Source organism: Cupressus sempervirens, chromosome 3, assembly GCF_028749045.1.
Source record: "Cupressus sempervirens isolate cs-2001-9-10 chromosome 3, ASM2874904v1, whole genome shotgun sequence".
Lineage (NCBI taxonomy): Eukaryota > Viridiplantae > Streptophyta > Pinopsida > Cupressales > Cupressaceae > Cupressus > Cupressus sempervirens.
In genome coordinates this window covers 1,056,045,550-1,056,066,362 of record NC_143120.1, presented here as the reverse complement: position 1 = coordinate 1,056,066,362, position 20,813 = coordinate 1,056,045,550, and the positions used below count along the sequence as shown (strand labels likewise).

Below are 20,813 nucleotides of genomic sequence, written 5' to 3'. Positions count from 1 at the left end.
CGTGAACAGTGTTGGTATCAAGTTTACTTGTTTTTCCGGCTGATTAGAAGTTTGGAGGGCTGCTGACTACATCTGCAAAATACTACGGCAATTAATTCCAGGTTTCTTCTGTCAAATTTTGATACTTTGCATAATAATTGTTGAATACAAGTCTGAATAGTTGTTGCAGCCTTTAAGGCAGCTGTAAGTGCACATCTACATTTAAAAATCACCCTTTATCAGCAGATTGAAAGAGTTTCCAGATTTTTCATATACTGTTGAATGTGTGCCAAGTGTTTGTGAAAATGTTATGATGTGTATTATGCATTTTAATGTCACTTCATAGTTGTTCGTAAATCTACTCATTGGAAAGCAATTTATTGAGGAAATCAGCTTTATGAGTTTGCATACAAAGTGTTTGACAATATTCCTTAAGTTAAATTTCTACAAGTCAAAGTTCAAATCATGGGAGGATATTACAGTGGTATCAAAGCTATAAGTCCTGCCATCCTGTGGAGGTCTCATAGGAAATTTGGAACTGGCGGATAGAGGGGAAAGTGTTTGATGAAATGTCAAAACACTAAAATCAGAGCATTTATGTTTGAGAATGCGACACGGGGCCTTATAATTTCCGCAATACCAGAGCAAGACAAAGTAGGAGTTCAGACCTGCAAAGCAAACAGTCTAGTTCATCCGTACAGGGGGGTATAGAATCCAGTCATACAGACACAGCAGAGGTATTCTTTGATCAAGACAGCAATATGGGTGACCGAGATGACAGGAATACAAGATTAGGTGGAGGCGGATTTGCCGGTCTAGAGCCTGGAGAGGAAAGATTCTTACAGTTATTAGAGACCTTGGTACAGGGTCAGCGAGTAGCAGAACAAAGGGCACAGGAACAAAATCAGAGATTGGATCTTATGATGCAGATGATGGCTCGTCAAATGGGGTTGAATGCTAACATGGGTGGAGGAAATAATCAGAATGGTAACAATCAGAATGGAAATGATCAGGATGGGACACATAATGGAGATGAACAAGTTGGGAACAATTTCGGTCATGCACCCCAGCGAGCTAGGACAGTGAGTTCAAGGCCCATGATTCCTACATTTCCTCCTAGAGCTCCAGAGCAGCTCGTACCAGAGCCCCAGATTGCTGATATACAGGACCAGTTGAGGAGAGATTGGGAAGCCGAAGGGCCAGATTTTACTGCTGCAATTACCTTTAGGGAGTATATGGATGTGCGGATGAAACATATGCCACGTGGACATGACAGGAACCAGAGCTATGAGCTACGGAAGAAAGTAGGGCGACTTGAGTTACCATATTATGATGGCTCAGGAAAGTCTATAGCAAGAGCTTGGGTTCAAAAGCTTGACACATACTTTCAATTGAACCCTATGCCCGAGGAAGAAGCTATTAAGTACGCAGCAATTCATCTAGATGGGTTAGCACACGAGTGGTGGCATCATGGTATGGTCACTATGAGACATGCACACATTACCTCATATGTGGAGTTTACAAAGAGGCTGATTGAATGTTTTGATAGGAAGGATCCAGAACTCCATTTCAAGGAGTTAGCTCAGCTTAAACAGTGGGGATCATTGGAAACATACATTTCAGAGTTTCAGAAACTTGCAGTGTTAGTAACAAATGTATCTGAACAGAGGATACTAGTTCTATTTATGGATGGGTTAGCTGATCCGTTGAGAGGGTGGATTAAAGCTCTCAACCCTCCCACTTTGCAGGAAGCCATTAAGAAAGCTCGTGACATGGATTCCTCTTCATCTTCAAAAAATAAATTCCAGGCAAAGAGTTTCCCTTTAAGGAAAGATAAGGACAGGAAACCTTTTCATAAAGAGGTTTAGCCAGCTAAGGAGGAAAGTAAGAGGTTGGACAATGAGACACTTAATGATCTCAGGAAGAAGAAGCTTTGTTTTCATTGTAGGGAGCCTTGGGATTTGTCACATAAGTGTCCATTGAAAGCAAAAGCTAAGCAGATGGAGTACTTTTCAGCCGAAGAGTCAGTAGATGGAGATTCAGAGCAGTCATCCGAATCAAATGGAGATGATGATAGTTCGTCACAGGAGGAAGCACGCGGTGATAGCACAATAGCTCAGTTGTCAAGTATACAGGAGGCCATCACTTTCAGAGTTAGGGGAACCTTGGATGGATAGAGAGTTGTGGCACTCATTGATACAGGGGCGACACATAACTTCATTGATGAGAAGTTTGTGACACGCAGAGGGCTACATACAGAGGAGCATAGGGGATTTAAGGTGATGGTTGCCGATGGCTTCAAAATTGAATGTACCAAGAAAATCTCCAACTTGCAGCTTCGTTTGGGAGATTATGACATGACAGGAGATTTCTTTGTGGTCAACATTGGTGATCAGGATATGGTGCTTGGGATGAAGTGGATGAAGTCTCTGGTAGAGTTTACATTTAACCTTGAGAAAATGGAAATGAGGTTTGAGGCAAATGGTAAGAAGATAGTGCTCAGAGGTTTGTCAGATGGAGACTTCGAGTGGTGTCACTCAAGCGGATGCAAAGTTTCTTTAGACATGATCAGGTGCAGTGGGCAGCAGAGTTTAGAGTAATGCCTGAGATGACAGAGCAGCATAAACAAGAGTATCCACCTGATGTACAAAAAATAATAACCAAACATACTAAGGTGTTTGGTGAGATACCTCCAGGGAGACCCCCGGATAGGGGAATCGAGCATGTTATTGAATTAGAGGAAGGGGCTAAGCCAGTTATCATCACACCTTACCGCCATCCGAAGAGATGTAAGGATGAAATAGAAAAGGCAATTAAGGAGTTGATTGACATGGGGCACATATGGCCAAGCAAAAGTCCTTTCGCTTTTTCAATAGTATTGGTGAAGAAGAAGGATGGTACAATGAGGATGTGCATTGATTATAGGGAGCTAAACAAGAAGACAATCAAGAACCGATACCCTATCCCGCGCATCGATGAGCTTATTGATGAATTGCATGGTGCATGCTACTTCTCCAAGATTGATTTGAGATCCGACTACCATCAGATACGGGTTAGCGAGGTGGATGTGGAGAAGACAGCTTTTAGATGCCACTATGGACATTTTGAGTTCTTAGTCATGCCCTTTGGGTTGACAAATGCCCCTGCCACTTTCCAGTCCTGTATGAATAGAGTGTTCAGAGATCAGTTGAGGAAGTTTGTGTTGATATTTTTTAATGATATACTGATATACAGCCGTACTTGGGAGGAACATTTGAAGCATATTGATACAGTGCTCAGTATTTAGAGAGGGAGTCATTATATGCCAAGATGAGTAAATGTGAGTTTGGGATGACAGAGTTGCTCTATCTAGGGCATATTATTAGTGCAAGAAGTGTTCGGGTTGACCCGGACAAGATCAGGGCCATTCTGGATTGGCCACCACCGAGGAACACTTCACAACTCAAGGGATTTCTCGAGCTTTGTGGGTTCTACCGCAGATTTGTGAAGGGATTTTCACAGATAGCAGCACCACTTACAGATTTGACACGGAAAGATAGTTTCAAGTGGTCAGAGAGGGCTCAGGATTGTTTTGACAGGTTTAAGGAGCTGATGAGTACATGTCCTGTTTTAGCCATTCCAGATTTCACCAGGCCCTTTGAGCTGCAGTGTGATGCCTCGGGAGAGGGCATAGGAGTTGTTCTCATGCAAGACAAACATCCCATCGCATATGAGAGTAGAAAATTACGAGGTGTGGAGAGAACCTACAGCATCTACGACAAAGAGATGCTAGCAATCATGCACGCGCTAGCTAAGTTCAAGCAGTACTTAGTGGGAAGCCGGTTCACAGTAAAAATAGATCATGATAGCTTGAAACATTTCCTTGGACAGAAGGACCTTAATGACAGGCAACAGAAATGGGTGAGTAAATTACAGGCCTATGATTTCGACATAGCCTATGTCAAAGGGAAGAAAAATATTGTTGCAGATGCTTTATCTAGAAGGCCTCATTTGCTTGATGTTGGGATAGTCATGGATGATTGGAGAGAGATGATCTTGGCAGAATATGCTAAGGATAGTTGGGCATCTAGCATTATTGAGGGAGCTATTCAAGATAGTCGATACACTGTCGTAAATGATCTGATCATCTACAAGGAAAGGATTTATTTAGTACCCGGGTCAGCTATGAAGCAGAAGATTTAGAGGGCATTTCGTGATTCACCAATGGCAGGACATCTCGGATTCTTTAAGACATATCGGCAGGTGAGAGAGCGCTTCACTTGGAAAGGACTCAAATTAGAGGTGCTTCAGTTTGTGAGGGAATGCCCTGTGTGTCAGCAGAACAAACAGGAACATTCTTTTCCGGGTGGTTTACTACAGCCCCTACCCATACCAGAGAAGAAGTGGGATAGCATTTCCATGGATTTTATCACAGGCCTCCCCAAGGCACAAGGTCGGGATTGTATCTTTGTTGTGGTAGACAGATTGACGAAATTTGCACATTTCTTTGCAATTTCGTCTACATATTCAGCAGCACAAACAGCAGAACTATTTTTTCGAGAGGTATTTAGACTACATGGGATACCACGAAGCATAGTCAGTGACAGAGACAGCAGATTTATGAGCCACTTTTGGCAGGAGTTGTTCAGGTTATGTGGAACAGAGCTCACTCCGAGTACCAGCTACCACCCCCAAACTGATGGGCAGACAGAGATAGTGAACAAATGGGTTGAGGGGTACCTTCGAAACTACATTGCAGGAGAGCAGAAGGCTTGGGTGAAGTGGCTACATCTAGGGGAGTACTGCTATAATACCTCTTTCCATATGTCTATTCAAATGTCCCCTTTTATGGCACTGTACGAGTATGATGCTCCTAATTTTTTGGATTTGTTATTTGGGGACAGCAGGGTGCCTAAGGCCAAGGATACTTTGCAGGAGTGCCAGGACATTATGCGATCCTTGAAGGAAAATTTGCAAAAAGCACAAAATCAGCAGAAGCAATATGTTGATCAGCACAGGGTTGAGAGGTCTTTTGAGGTGGGAGATATAGTGTACCTCATGTTACAGCCGTATAGACAGTCCTCTCTCAAGAAGAGTGGAGCAGAGAAATTGAAACCACGCTACTATGGACCGTTCGAAGTAATCAGGAGAGTGGACGAAGTAGCTTATGAGTTGGAGTTGCCTGCAGACAGTAAAGTGCATAATGTGTTCCATGTGTCACGCCTTAAGAAGGCATTAGGTCACAATGTGGTGCCTTCAGTAGTATTGCCACCTCTTGATGATGAGGGAAAGCTTATCTTGGTTCCCGAGGCCATACTTGACTCCAGGGAGAGGGTGCTTCGCAGGAGGACTATCAGGGAGTATCTAGTGAAGTGGAGGAACCTACCTGTCGAGGATGCTACTTGGGAAAATGAGCAGATATTGCAGCATCCAGAGATGAAATTGCTTGAGGACAAGCAATTTTGGGAAGGGCGGACTGTAATGTCCCTTTTCTAACGTTCATAGCATGATGTTGTCGTTAGCCTATTTCCCCACAATCCCATAGGCTAACTAGGACATTAAAGGGGCTTAGAGGCCATTGGCCTAGACAGTTTCAGTTGCAAGTCTTTCTGAGGGGTTCTGGGGCAACTTTGGGCATACTTACTATTTATAGTAAGTCATCTTGGACATGGCCGGACATTCAGTCACAGTGGTATGTCGATGGTAATTGTTTAAAATCGACAGGAAAACTTATTTATCATTGATAAGATTTGTTATGCATTGATAAAGCCATTTTATAAAGTTAAATTTAAATATTTAACTTTATTAATGCATAGACTATAGTTTGTGGGAAATATTTAAATTAAAAGAGTTCCCTTTATTTTTATAACACATTGGAGACATAAGATACATAAAGGGAGTTATGTTTTATCCCACATTGAGAAAACGAAGGATTGAGCTCTTGTGAGAACACTATAAAAGAAATGGAAGAGCTTTTTTTTTGTATGCTTGGATGAAGATTAATGTTATGTTGCTGGATATCTGATTATCGGGCTTGGAGGACGGAATCCCTCTTTGCTAGCATTCTCTTCGCTGTTGGAAGACACAGTCAGGAGGATCAAGGGTGTTTTCACTTCAGGAAATACACTGGGTTTCATTTGGGGTGTTCGCATAAAGAAATTTACAAGGGTTTGAAATGCAGATCTGAAGTTAGTTATTGCTATAGTGCCGCATGAACAGTATTTTGCTACAGTCGGCATGAACAGTATTTTGCTACAGTGCGGCGTGAACAGTGTTGGTATCAAGTTTACTTGTTTTTCCGGCTGATTAGAAGTTTGGAGGGCTGCTGACTACATCTGCAAAATACTACGGCAATTAATTCCAGGTTTCTTCTGTCAAATTTTGATACTTTGCATAATAATTGTTGAATACAAGTCTGAATAGTTGTTGCAGCCTTTAAGGCAGCTATAAGTGCACATCTACATTTATAAATCACCCTTTATCAGCAGATTGAAAGAGTTTCCAGATTTTTCATATACTGTTGAATGTGTGCCAAGTGTTTGTGAAAATGTTATGATGTGTATTATGCATTTTAATGTCATTTCATAGTTGTTCGTAAATCTACTCATTGGAAAGCAATTTATTGAGGAAATCAGCTTTATGAGTTTGCATACAAAGTGTTTGACAATATTCCTTAAGTTAAATTTCTAAAAGTCAAAGTTCAAATCAGGGGAGGATATTACAAGGAGAAGGGAAGCCGTACGACTGTACGGCATACAGGAAGAGGGGAAAAACGTTAAGCGACTCCGAAGGGAATTTCTTGTAGCCGTACAGACAAGTAACTGACCTAACGACTTTATTTTTAGCAAATTGATAAAGGCATATTAGGTATGCAATTAGCCAGGAAGATGACTTGGAGGAAGCAACTGGATCAGGATTAAGCCATGAACCAAGATGTGCAGGCACGGCCTTTTGAAGTGCGGCCATGTGGAAAGGACAAGGGCAAGCAAAGGGCCAAAGTGCAAAATCAGCCGGATGGGCAGACAACACCACAGAATGTAGTTTTCGAAAGGTTGAATGGATTGGACTGCAGGAAATGGTGGAGTGAAAATCTGGATACTCACCTCGTGAAAGCAAGCATCCGAAAGGCGCAGGTGGAGTGGGTAATCCAGATACCACTTTTCTGTATCCGCAATTTTGAGGGCATCTTGCGTCCTATGATTGAGACTTATGACAAGCATTCTCGGAAGAGTTCAGTTTCGTATCTGGGATATGACAGTGGTATCATTTTGGCCAGTCGACTTTACCAGAGTATTCGGTATCCAAGAACGACACAAGGAGGAAAGAAGATTGATAGTAAGCCCAAAAAGATGGACAAGGAAAGGACGTTACAACTAGTACAGTTGGTGTGTAAAGTCCAGGTATAGCAGCAAGTGGATACCCTTATTGGCACTTCAAAGGGACGAGGGTTGCGGAAGTCTGATATTAGAGAAGGCCATTGGTAGTGCCTTATGGATGTGGTAAAAAGTAGGCTTACAGGGTCCAGTAGGACCTCCGACATTTCCTTTCCATTGGTCAGCATGATAAACGGACTCATGAACGGGAAAGTGTACGACTGGGCTTGTCTTTTGGCCATGTGCATGGATGAGTTCATGACTCTGCAGCATAAAACATTTTATATGCCGTACTACGCCATCGGACTCTTTCTGAAGGCAACTACGAGGACGATACCCCATGAGAAACTAGAAATTAAGCCAAGTCCGGCGGTACCTGGCGAGCCTCCGGTAATGCAATGGAGGCATTTAGACTCACCTACAGGACAGAAGAGGGCACGACAGGAGATGGAGGAATCAGGCAACACGGATAGTGGCCGCCAGGACACATCTTGTGAGGAGGACGATTTTGAGGATATGGAGGTGGAGCAGGATGAGGAGGAAGATGATGAGGAAGTCGGGGTAATTTCAGCAACTCCACTTCACTTTCCGCAACAATTGACGGTTGCGCCAGTGACTACTGCACCATCAATCTCGTCATTTTCAACTCCGCATATGCACACCATGGTGCATGTTCACATTCCGAGGTTCAGACAATTTCGGCATCCAGTGGTGATGACCCCAGTAACTCTTAATCCCAGATCACGGGCAGCAGTAGCAGGATTAGTTCCACATTCAGTACTGGTCCAAACTTTAGTAAGCCGAAGGACAGCATCACCAGCAAGCACGCCTACGGGTACGCAACCTATGGGATCATAGCCTCAACCAGCGGTTCAAGAACCGACTCCCGTACCCATAGCAAAGAGTTTGCCTCAGCCACCTCCTGTAGCAGAGCCAATAGCAAAAGGAGGAGTCAGTCAAGGAGGCATGCAGGAACATGTTTGTCTAGAGGTGATTGGGACGAATGCAATAGTCACCATAGCCGACACTCTGTTGGATGAGGATCAGGATACTGATTTCAGTATTTCGAAAGCGGAACCCCAGGTGCCAGCAGTGGAACCGACAAGCTTAGCGAGTCAAGCGAGTGAGTACTTGAGGCAACGGCTACTTGCCCTTATTGCCAAAGGTCCTTCCATTCAGTCTCCAATGAGACAGCACACGCAGTTAAAGGCCATTTGGTCAGACAGCGAGGTAGTCGAGGTATCGGCATCACCAGGGGTAGAGGATCAGAGTGCAGTAGCAGAAGCAGAGAAGGTGGATGGAGGAGCGCAGGTGTCAAACCCTCTACCATTAACAGAGAAGGATAAGGATGTTCGTTCTCGCCTGGCTATCATCGCAGAGCAGAGCAAATCCCTAGCAAAGTTAGTGCTTACAGAGAGAAGGGCGAAGGTTGGGCAAGAAGCTCGGGAGATGGCAAAAAAGGCTCGGGAGGAGATGGCCAACCGGCTTGCCACCCAGCAAATTGCATGGGAAGCAAAGCAGGCTGCCCTATTAGCACAAGTCGAGGAAGGTGCGCGAGGGAAGCAGCAGGCAGAACAGCAGTTAGCAACAGCGGAGCAGCGTTTGGTAGAAGCTCTTCAGGAGAAGGACTCAACGAAGAGGGCTCATGATCAGAAAGAAGCTGAGTGTCAAGAGGTTGCATTGATGCTAAAGGAAGTAGTGGAAGAGAACTCTCAAATCAGAGCTGATTTGATGGTTCGGACAGATCAAGTGTATCAGCTTCGACACAACTGGTCTTCACAGTCTGAGACACAACCTTCTGGTTCATGATGTCTAAGTCTATGTTGTTTTATCAATAAATGTAGTTGGTTGTTGAGTTTTGTTGTGTGGTCATCCGGAGACGACTTTTCTTTTTGGGGGGGATGATGTAGTCAATAAATATGGTATCAGGATGTATGCCGTCAGTATCAGGATGTATGCCGTCGATATTAGGATGTATGCCGTTAGTATCAGGATGTATGTCATCGGTATCAAGATGTATGTCGTTGGTATCAGCCGACAGAGTGTGTATCGGGATGTATGTCGTCGGTATCAGCCGACAAGGTGTGTATCGGGAAAGTTCTTATTATGTAGCCGGCATGTTGTATGTAGCCGACAGACACCTTCGGGAAGGTTCCTCGAGATGTATATATACCCCCTTCGAGATCATTGTAATCATCATATCATAAGCATAATGTAATATCTAGCGTATGCAAATAATATAAAGAGTTATGCTATTCTGATCCATTGTCTGTATGCATTGATTTATTTATCCAATACGGTAAACAATGGATTCTAAGAATCCGAACTTCAAGTTGGACAACTTTTTGCTCTTGTTAATCTAGGATCTTTTCTAGAGAATAATCTACCTTTGATTATCAGACCTGAAGGTGTCTATTGAATATATTTTATGTTTGAGATGACTCTAACTATTTAACCCTAATTGGCTAGCTTCTCTGATTGCTACAGTGGTGACCTAGATGGCTGCTGAAACAACTCAATGCCTTTGTTATTGATCTGATTGAATGGCAGCCATCGATCTTAAATGATATATGTGCTTGAGGGTGTTGTCACGGGAAGTCACGACCTTTCATGGTCGTGACTCTTTATTATAATAAGCAAATTTCTGATCATATTAGTCCTTAACATTACATGTTTAATATGATCAACTAAAGGTGATCGGCGGCTAAGGATAGCAAACGGCTGAGGTTAACATCTAACTAAGTCCTCCGCTTATTATAATAAAGAGTCACGACCATGAAAGGCCACTTTATTAGATGTTAACCTCAGCCGTTTGCTATCTTTAGCCGATCACCTTTAGTTGATCATATTAAACATGTAATGTTGAGGACTAATATGATTATAAACATTCAGATATATATATATATATATATATATATATATATATATATATATATATATATATATATATATATAATCTTAACATTCAGATAATATACGAAATCCATGTCAATAATCAGAATGCTTCAATCTGGATGAAGCTATATCCTTAACACTCCCTCTTAGAAGAAAGAGGATTGAGAGCATACTCCTGGAGTGTATTTTGTCTTAAACAATTATCACTATTCCTGTCTAAACCAGAACTGAATTAAGTGATAAGTATTGTATCAAGAACCAACGTATTCCGAATTATTAATCCAACGCAGTCAACCTTGATACATCTGTCATTATGTACTTCTCAATTTAGAGATACATGACGAGAAGTCAAACTATTGTTAAGAACATCACCTTACAATAATGACCTTATCCGCAAGAAAGATCGTGTAATAATCAGGTCTTGATGCAACAGAAAAGAAGCCAATCTTGGCTGAGGATATTCTGTCAAACAATTGGTGTGTATCCCCGAGTCTTAACGTTTGGCACTGCTGTAGGGAGTACAGAAAGATGACTCATAGACTTTGCAAACAATATATAAATACTCAGAAAATGACGGTATGGATTTATATTATTCACTCCTACAGCAAGTTTAATACAATGGTATAAGCATTCGGAATCATGTATGAGTAATAATTAAAAGCATTTCAACATACTGTCTATATTCACGTCTCTACTTCAAGTTTGTAAACATAGATAATGATAAATGGAACTTGGTTCAAGCGTGGAAAGCTGGAAATCCATGCTCTCCAAAAGCTGCGATCCTGGCAATGTCAACTCTAAAAGCTCCAACATGCTTGGCGGTATTACTGGTATCACTTCCCGTGAGTGTGAATACAACTGCTGTAACTGATACTCAGATCCCTGAAGTTGTCGACCCTTATGTACCCTACGGTTTATAGTGGTAATTACTGACTGAAATATGCATCACTGAATATGATTCGACTTCCATGTACGCAGCCTGCAGATTTCACAATCACGTCCCAATTCTCCTACCCACGGTAATGGCTATCTGCTAATACTGAGCACTGTCCGAGAATGACAAACAACTGAAACACGACATTCACTAGTCACTATAGCCAAATACTTCCACTGAACTTCTTTTGCTGTCAAGCTTTAATCCCCTAAAAATCCAACATATATCTTACTGACCTGACGTGTGAGTTACCACTTTGAGTGTTTTCCCTTGCTAAATCTCTGTTGCTGAACTTCCTCTTCTCATAAATCTGCAACACATCAACTTGGAAGCTTGATTCTGAAGTATAATGTGAGATGCTAGGTTTTGCATCTAGTCTCACCATCCTTCCATAAGGGGTTTCGTCCTTAGGAGGAAATCTAGTCACTTTTAAGCAACCATTAGGATTTGAAGAAAATATCATATATATTCATTGTGTCTTTTCCAAGACTAAGCCTCTTATTTATAACCTCAAAGTGAGGGAAGAGTGTTGGACTAAGAGATGTGGGATAAAACACCAATTTCGTCTTCTAATCACTTAAGTCACTTTATAAAGTGAATGACTTTTAAAACATAAAGTAACTTTATTAAAGTATTTTAATACATTAAATGACGAACTCAAGACAAATCTTCTCTTGTGACTGGCAGGCATCCTTACTGGTTATGCCGTTAATCTATCCGGATCTGAAGATAGATTAGCCAGTCGCCAAAAGAACTAGCGCGAAAGAAGGGACATGACAGATCGTCATCTTCCTTGCTACAACATATCCACAATATTGCAATATTGATTTTATTTAGTATTCAATAACAATTTTACATAATATTGAATTACAGTTTGGTTAAACCAAGTTTGTTCCTGAAGTATTCAATTTTCAACCTTGCTAGAGGTTTGGTGAAGATATCTGCCTTTTTTTTAGTGCTAATGTACTTCAGTTTGATGACATTTCTATCTACCATATCTCTTATATAGTGGTAGGGAAGCTCTATATGTTTAAATCTATTATGAAAAACTGGATTTACTGAGAGTTTAATACAGCTTTGGTTGTCATAGTGAATTATGGTGGATTCTAATGGTTTGCCAAATAAACCATATAAAAGTTTCCTTAGCCATATTGCTTCGCGTGCCTCCATGGAGGCTGTCATATATTTTGCTTTTGTAAAGCTCGAAGCAACTGCTGATTGTTTTCTACTGAACCAAGATATCATAGCTGGTCCCAAGCTAAGACAGCACCCTGTTTTACTCTTACGATCAATAGAACAGCCTGTCCAATCAGGATCAGAACACCCTTGAAGTTGTAGCTCTGTATTATCATACTTTAATCCAAGTCCAATGGTTCCTCTTAAATATCTTAAGATATGTTTGGCAGCCATTAGATGAATCTTTTTAGGCTCGCACATAAAGTGACTTAATACATTTGTAGCATAGCAGATATCCGGTCGAGTGTTTACCAAGTACATAAGGGATCCAACAATTTGTCGATAGTGAGTAGGATCTATTGATTCTAAGTCCATTGCTTCACTCTTAGGTTTATGAAGATCAGTTTCCATTGGAGCAAATAGTGGCTTACAGTCCATCACCCCAAATCGGGTCAATATATTTGCAGCGTACTTTTCTTGATTTAGGAAGATGTAATTTCCCTTTTGTCGTACTTCTAGACCCAAAAAATAATGTAGGAGACCTAGATCCTTCATGTTAAATCCAGCTATCAAATCTTGTTTACATTTGGCTATAAGATGATCTGCACCTATTATTAACAAGTCATCAACATAAAGGACGAGAATCAACATGTCATTATTAGATATTTTGAAATATATTTTTGAATCAGCTTCATTCTTTGAGTATTCCAATTTGAGAAGATAGTTGTCTATTCTCTCATACCAAGCCCTAGGAGCTTGCTTTAACCCATAGAGAGCTTTCTTTAGTTTGCATACATAATGCTTTTGATCATGTGTAATGAATCCTTTTGGTTGTTATATATATACTTCATCTTCAATGATGTCATTCAAAAAGGCTGTCTTTACATCCATTTGATCTATTTTCCATCCTTTGGATGTAGCGATAGCAATTATCGTTCTTACTGAAGTATAACATGCAACTAGAGCAAAAGCTTCTTCAAAATCAATTCTAGCCTTTTGAGAAAAACCCCTTGCAACAAATCTTGCTTTGTGTTTTTCAATGCTTCCACCAAGTGCATACTTGATTTTAAACAACCATTTAGAGGATAAAACTGATTTGTTTTTAGGTCTAGGAACAATATCCCAGAGATCATTTTTTAAAATAGATTGATATTCCTCCACCATTGCATCTTTCCATGCTTGACATTTTAAAGCCTCCTCTACATTAGTCGGTTATGTTTTTGTGAGTTTTGTCAATAAAGCAACATAGCATTCTTTATTTCTTGTTTTCTTATTTTCTTTAGAGACCTCATCTGGCTCCACATTGTTTTCTTCAATCATTTTCCTTGCCCGTAGTGATATTTTCTTGTGATTTAAAACCTCATCCTTTCAGCCTTAGATGTAGATGTGTCTCTATTCTCAAAAAGGCTCTCTCTCAAATTTCCTGTCGAATTATCGTCTATAGTGTTCTCCCTTTGATTCTCAGTGTTATAATTATCTTCTATGATGAACTCCCTTTGATTCTCAACTTCCTCGTCTTCTTTGGTTACAGATGTATTGAAGGTGATTTCTTCATCACTTTGAACATCCCTACTGATTTCAACAGATTTTTGTCCTGGAATATAGACTTTGTATCCCTTAGTTGTTTCACTATAGCCAATAAATATGCCTTTCTTTCTAGAAGGTTGGAGTTTAGACCTTTTCTCTTTGGGAATGTGAAAGTATATAGGACAACCAAAAAATTCTTAGATGACTAAGATCTGGTTTGATTCCTGTGAATGCTTCTTCAGGAGTTATATTTTCTAAAGTTACATGAGGGCTTTTGTTTTGAATGTAAATTGCTATACTTGCTGCTTCGGCCCAAAAAGACATAGGGAGATTTTGATCGCGAATCATGGCTTTTGTTGCTTCTATAATAGTTCTATTTTTTCTTTCTGCAACCCCATTTTGTTGAGGATTATAAGGCACAATAGTCTCCCTCTTAATCCCAACAGAAATACTTTTTTTTTTAAAGATGCCAGATGTGTATTCACCTCTATCATCTAATCTTAGTGTTTTTATTCTCTTTCTAGTGTAGTTTTCCACTAGGGCTTTAAATTCTTTGAATTTATGTAAGACTTCATTTGATTCTTTAAGTTTTAGAAAGTATATCCATGTTTTCCTAGAGTAATCATCAATGAAGGTTACATAGCACAATAACACCCGAGAGAAGGTGTGGGCATAGGTCCACACAAATCAGTGTGGACAAGTTCTAGTGCAATTTTTGACTTGTGTTTACTTAACAAAAAGTATCCTTTCTTATTTTTTCCTAGAGCACACCATTTACAAATGCTAACGTGATCAATTTTGAATGTAGGTATACTTGTAGTGATTTTCCCTATGGTAGGAAGAGCACTAAAGCTAAGGTGCCCTAACCTTCTATGCCAAAGTTCATTTGAGTTATGGACTTCGTGATTTAGAGCTTGATGTTTAGCTTTAATGTTTAATTTGTACAAACTTCCATCTCTTGATCCTATGTTGATAGCATTCTTAATGATGGAGTTTTTAGTCCATAGTAGAACTTTGTCCTCATTGAATGTGACGTAGTATCCTTGGTCTACTAGGCCAAAAATGGAAATTAGGTTTATTTTTATCTCAAGTACAAATAGTACATCTTTTAATAGAAGAATTTCTCCAGATTTTATTTGTAAGGAGCAGGTTCCAATTCCTTCTACTGGATGAGTATAATTATTTCCAATTGTGAATTCTTTTGTACAATATTCTTTGAATGTTTCAAACTGATTTTGAATCCAGTTATGTGTTTTGAAGCTCCACTATCTATTATCCAAATATTATTACTTACATTTTATTCACTTGACAAAGCTACATAGAATAGAGTATTTTCCACTTCATGAGATTCTAAAATGGTAGCTTGAATTTTCTTTCTTTCACAACAATCTCTTCGGATGTGACCAAATTTATCACATTGGTAGCATTGAACTTTGGACAGATCCTTTTCCTTGTGGTATTGAGAATTATTTCCTCTCTTTGATTTGAATTTTCTCTTCTTCCCTTTGCTGTTGGCATGTAAGGCTTGAATGTCTCCCTCTTGATTGGTGCAGATTCCTCTAGAGATTAAATGGGATTCTTCTTGAATACACTCATTCTTGAGTTGATCAAACTTAGGAAGAGAGGGACGTCTTACACATTGAATGAAAGGTTCCCACAATATAGGTAGACCTCTTAGAGCAATTAGTGTAAGTTCCTCGTCATCTACATTGTTTGCGATTGTGGTAAGTTGGTCTCTTATCTCAGAAATTCTTAAGAAATAATTTGTCGTAGACTCTCCTTTGTTTATTTTTATATTCAGGAGTTGATGTTTTAATATCAGTATTGTGCTCGCATTGCTTATTTCAAATGTATCTTTTAAACACTTCATATGTTGTTTTCAATCTTGCTATGAAAGGAAGTATGTGATCCCTTACAGCATCAGTTATGATCTTCTTAGCTTCATTGTTTCGTCTTTTCCAAGTTGTTTTTTCTGATTCATCTTCAGGCATCTTAATGTCTTTTTCTATAAAGGATTCTAATTCAAGTTCTTCAAGCAAGGCAAAGATTTGAATTTTCCATGAGGATAAATTTGCAGCCCCTTCCAATCAATCTTCTAGTTTGATTCCATTCACCATTCTGACTTGGATAGAGTTTTATTTCTATAAGGTGAGGAATAATCTGAATACTGATTTCTTTGAAGACAAGGACAAATCTGAATTTAAATTTTCTCTAGTAAGCTTTGATACCATGCTAATCTTTTCTAGAGAACAATCTACCTTTGATTATCAAACCTGAAGGTGTCTATTGAATATATTTTATGTTTGAGACAACTTGGACTTTTTAACCTTAATCGGCTAACTTCTCTGATTGCTACAGTGGTGAATTAGACAGCTGCTGAAACAACTCGATGCATTTGTTATAGATCTGATTGAATGGCAGCCATCAGTCTTAACTAATATATGTGCTTGAGGGTCACGACCATGAAAAGTCGTGACTTCCCCCGTCATTGTTGTCACGGGAAGTCCTGGTCATGACTCTTTTCTATAATAAGCGGAGGACATAAGTCGATGTTAACCTCAGCCGTTTGCTATCCTTAGCCGATCACCTTTAGTTGATCATATTAAACATGTAATGTTAAGGACTAACATGATTATAAACATACATACATACATACATATATATATATATATCATCTTAACATTCAGATAATATACGAAATCCATGTCAATAATCAGAATGCTTCAATCCGAATGAAGCTGTATCCTTAACAGCTCTTAGGGATCTTAAGAGACTATCTTGATGCAATGTAGCCCAAAAGGATTGGAAGACCTCGGGAACAAAGTGAGGCCTCCACTAGCATTCACCAGCCCACTCCCATGTACTAGCATGGTCAATTCAGTCCTACAAGGTACAAAAGGAATTAAAGAAGCATTAATGGAAGAAATGAGGAATGGAAGAAGAGAAGAAAGTGACTCTTTCAAAAGGGAAGAAATGATGAAAGGTGTGACCCTTTCAAAAGGTGGTAACTGTGAAAGGTTGTGACCATTATGAAGAGTTGTGACTCTCCCTCACATTGGAGAATATAAGGGGAGAAGGTTTTATTTGAGGTCATCCAAGGGAGAACAATTTAGGCAATGATATACTCTTCTCAAAAGGCAACGATGGAAACACTAAAAGTTAATGACTTGATCCTTATGAAAGGTGGCGACCCTTCCACCAATAAAGCATAAAGGAGAATTCATTCTAAGCATTGAAGGGGCTACATTGTGGTGTGAATCAAGAGATAAATAATCAGTACTCATTAAAAGGCAGATCAGAGTACGAGGCATGCATAGATCATCCAATAATTTACATTCAGCAATCACGTGCATCAGAAAAGATAATCATCAAAAATTATCTAAGCAATCAGCATGAAGAGCACACAAAGGGACTAAGATCAATTCGTAGACATTGATCAGCATTTACATTCAATAAATTATCTTCAGATCAATAGGCTGATATTAAATCAAATCAGCCATCTTCAGCATCCGTCCTTCAGACAAGTAATTGTGGCATAATTATATCTATGTGCACATGAATAATAGATGACGAGTAAATGTATGCTCATAGTAGAATGTAGGATGTGCTTAATTGTCTGCAACCCATCTTGTAGGAAGGGACTAAAGTGTAAGCAAAGGGGGTTGCCAAGGCTACATAAGAAGGCCATCCTAGAATCGACCAAAGGGCCCTTACATTGGAGACCTAAGGAACCCACTTACATCCTCCACCCACCTCCACAAGATGGTAATAGAGAATAGTTATGCATATTGTCTGAAACCTACCTTGCAAGAGAAAGAGTTTGAGGTGTAAGCAAGGGAGGTTGTCAAGACTAGGTAAGTAGACTGTCCTAGAATGAACCAAAAGGCCCTTATGTCAAAGAGTTGAGGAAGCCACCTATGATCTTCATGTTAGACTAACCACCAACGTTCCCCTTCAAGAGTCGTGACATGGCTTAACCGCCTCCTGTGTTGTATAAGTCTAGTAGTTGTATTGAGCATTGATAGGTCGATCTTTTGGTGCAACGACAACCCTAGCTTGTAACAAGTGGTATCAAAGCTTGTTCACAAGTTTGAATCTCCTCGAGTAACATTGAGTGGGAAGTGATTGCACTAACGACCAACATTCCCCTACGCGATTCATGGCATGGCTTAACTGCCTCTTGTGTTCTATAAATCTGGTGGTTGTATGAGGCATTAATAAGTCGATCTTTTGGTGCAACAGAAACCCTAGCTTGTAACACTTCGCCCAACTCCACAAGATGGTATGTGTTTCCCTAAGATGGGACAAGATGGGGAAAGCAAGTACAAGCCGCCAAATGGGAGGGTTGAGGTAAACATCCCTCTTGGACTTGGTGTAGAAATGGCCTTAGACGAACCCATCATGTCTCTACTTCCAAACCCTTATATGTTGTCGAGCATTATTGATTATCTATAGATATATCATGGTGCCTAATACTAATTGTGTGTGTATAGATATAATATAAACACACACATACATATTGTGTGTATATTTGTAATTGTTTTTTATTGCACGATTCAAGTTACTGAGTGCATTATCACAGAGATATTTGGTTATGTGATGTAACACTAACTGTAATTTGTTGCAATTGTGATTTTGGGGCAAATTAGGTGGACATTACGGCAAGGTTGAGACACCTTTTCCCAACATTAGCCACCATTATAGGAGAGATAATGGCATGATACAATCTCACATGGTATACATGCACATGTAAGAGCTTCACATGAGATATCAAGATCTATTGTGAATCCTATAAAATAGTAGGGAAAACCTGCATGCTGCCAAAATTATTAACTCAAGCATCACCCCTAACTACTCTTCATGCACATTGAGAATGACGGGGGCATCTCCTCCTCTTGCAGTGAAAATATGTCCTAGAGAATTATATTAAGAAGCTTCTTCTTCGAATTTTTATCATATGGAACCTATATTTCTAGCTTCTCTAAGACTAAGGCACACTACACATTATTTTCTAGGACTGACACCATATGGCACCATCCAAGAATATTTCATATGTTTCAATATTATCTTTCAAATTTGTTAGCGATTTTTTACCACAACGAATTCAACAATAACCCATACGTTGTGTTGAAAGAACTAAGTGTATTTATAAGCAATTGGGGCAATGATCATTCTACTATGGATTTTAACGCAAAATTAGTACAGCTACTTGCCCGCATGATCAAAATGCAAAGCAACCTATCCTTTAGAGTCTAGACTGGAACTTGTTAACAGAAGACTGTGTATGTCCCACATGTAAGTCCTACTGCACAAATTCATTCAGTGAATCATTACACAAGGAATCTAAGAAATAATGTGAGATTGTAAAAAACTATGAGAACGAATAAAAGAAGGCGCAGTACTCCTTTAGGATCAGTTCATCTTTAAAAATATTGAGCAGCATTCCTCTACTATTACTGTCCCTTAAAAAAGGGGAAAGATGCGTGTAGATCTGCCCAAAGCTATTACTCTCACAATTAAAATTTCTGTATACAGAACCCTAGGAATATCTCTGAATAGTGAATATTGTAAAAACATCAAGAATATTCCTGGCTATGAAAATTGGTGGTCAAGCTCATTTCCACAACTCCTAAACGCTACCGATGGAACGCAATAGAACGTCACAATATGTAGTAAGTTTCAAACAGATTTATTGAGAACACAAATTAGGCTACAGCAGCACTTCATACAGGATCTGTTAAAGGTAAAGGGGAAAAAACTGGCACTAGTTCAACCATCCTAATCATCCGTGCATTCCAATTGTTATAGTCAACAAGATAAAATACAGCAAAATACCAGTGGCACAATGTTCTCAATATTTATATAGCTCAACTTTCATACAGTCCTGACTGTTGTGAATGTCACCTGAACAAAGAAGGTCCTACAGACAACATCTCGAGGTTTTGTAATTGGCAATATTATATTAGCTTTGTTAAATGTGCAGACTTCTATTGTACTCGAGTTAAATATCAAAAAGTTAAAACTCTGATTGTCAGACCCTTCGAAATGGAGACGAACGGATACCAACCTGCCGCTATCTAAACATATGAACATGGAAATTTACGAATTTCACTTCGCATGTAGAAGCGCTAGTGCTCTATTTCGATGAAATTTTTTTAAATCGGTTCGGTATGCTTTTTCGTTATTTTCTCGTACGCAAAGGCAGGTGCCTTATTTTAAATTCTGAGAAGGCAGAGCACCAAATAACAAAAACACAGTACGGCTGTATGCTGTTTACATTACGTCTTGCTCAGCGCCACAGAATCTTTCACTAGAGGAAATTTGTAGGGCGCAGAGCATACAAATTGGCAGGAAGGATTGAGATTAATGAGAGACTACCTGCACTGAATGAAGTGGGATCCTTCTGAAGATCCTTGAGCTCCTTTAAGATACGCTTAGCAGCCATTCACAAACCTGATGCGGGATAAATGCAAAAGAAAATTCACACAGCGATCTCTACAAAATAGAAAACTAAGAAATTAAATGGGGCTAGCACCATGCCTGAGAAGAAATTCTAAGTATAAAACGAGTCTTCAGTAAAGAACACTCATACGCGCGCGCATTGTCAGTCACCAGTACTTTGTACGTCTTTGCGTAACGGTGAAATTTGCATACGGGTGCGAATACTCATTTAGGCTAGTTTGGGATTCATTTTGGTGGTATGGTTTGATATAATAATAAAAGGTACAATATTGTTTAAATGTATCTATATTTATAATATGATAAGCATATTACTTATATTGTTTTAAAAAAAAATTAGTTTATTTATAATATTGTTAGTTCCTTATCGAAGGGAAGGAAATTTGTGGATTTTTTAGATCTTCATTGATTGTTTGCTTAAAAGATAAGGAGAAAATTTTAATTTAATGAAAAATAAATTAAAATTAAAATGGCAACACATATTAGACCTT

At 39.4% G+C, this 20,813-nt stretch overlaps 1 protein-coding gene across 2 annotated transcripts in view; it reads right to left on the bottom strand.

The window, feature by feature from the left end:
* The window catches only part of LOC149570374 (Spc97 / Spc98 family of spindle pole body (SBP) component), a 224,000-nt gene extending 203,410 nt beyond the window's left edge, over positions 1-20,590 (bottom strand). Inside the window, exons 1-2 of one of the 2 annotated variants that reach the window (XM_089823022.1) lie at positions 20,404-20,590; positions 20,242-20,316 (exon numbers count right to left, since the gene is read on the bottom strand). In XM_089823022.1, the coding sequence (XP_089679148.1) occupies positions 20,242-20,308 (67 nt within the window). In that variant the 5' untranslated portion in view covers positions 20,309-20,316; positions 20,404-20,590. Of the gene's footprint in view, positions 1-20,241 lie in introns of both variants that reach the window. The other variant, XM_089823021.1, reaches the window with a different exon arrangement.
* Positions 20,591-20,813: the final 223 nt, after the last annotated feature.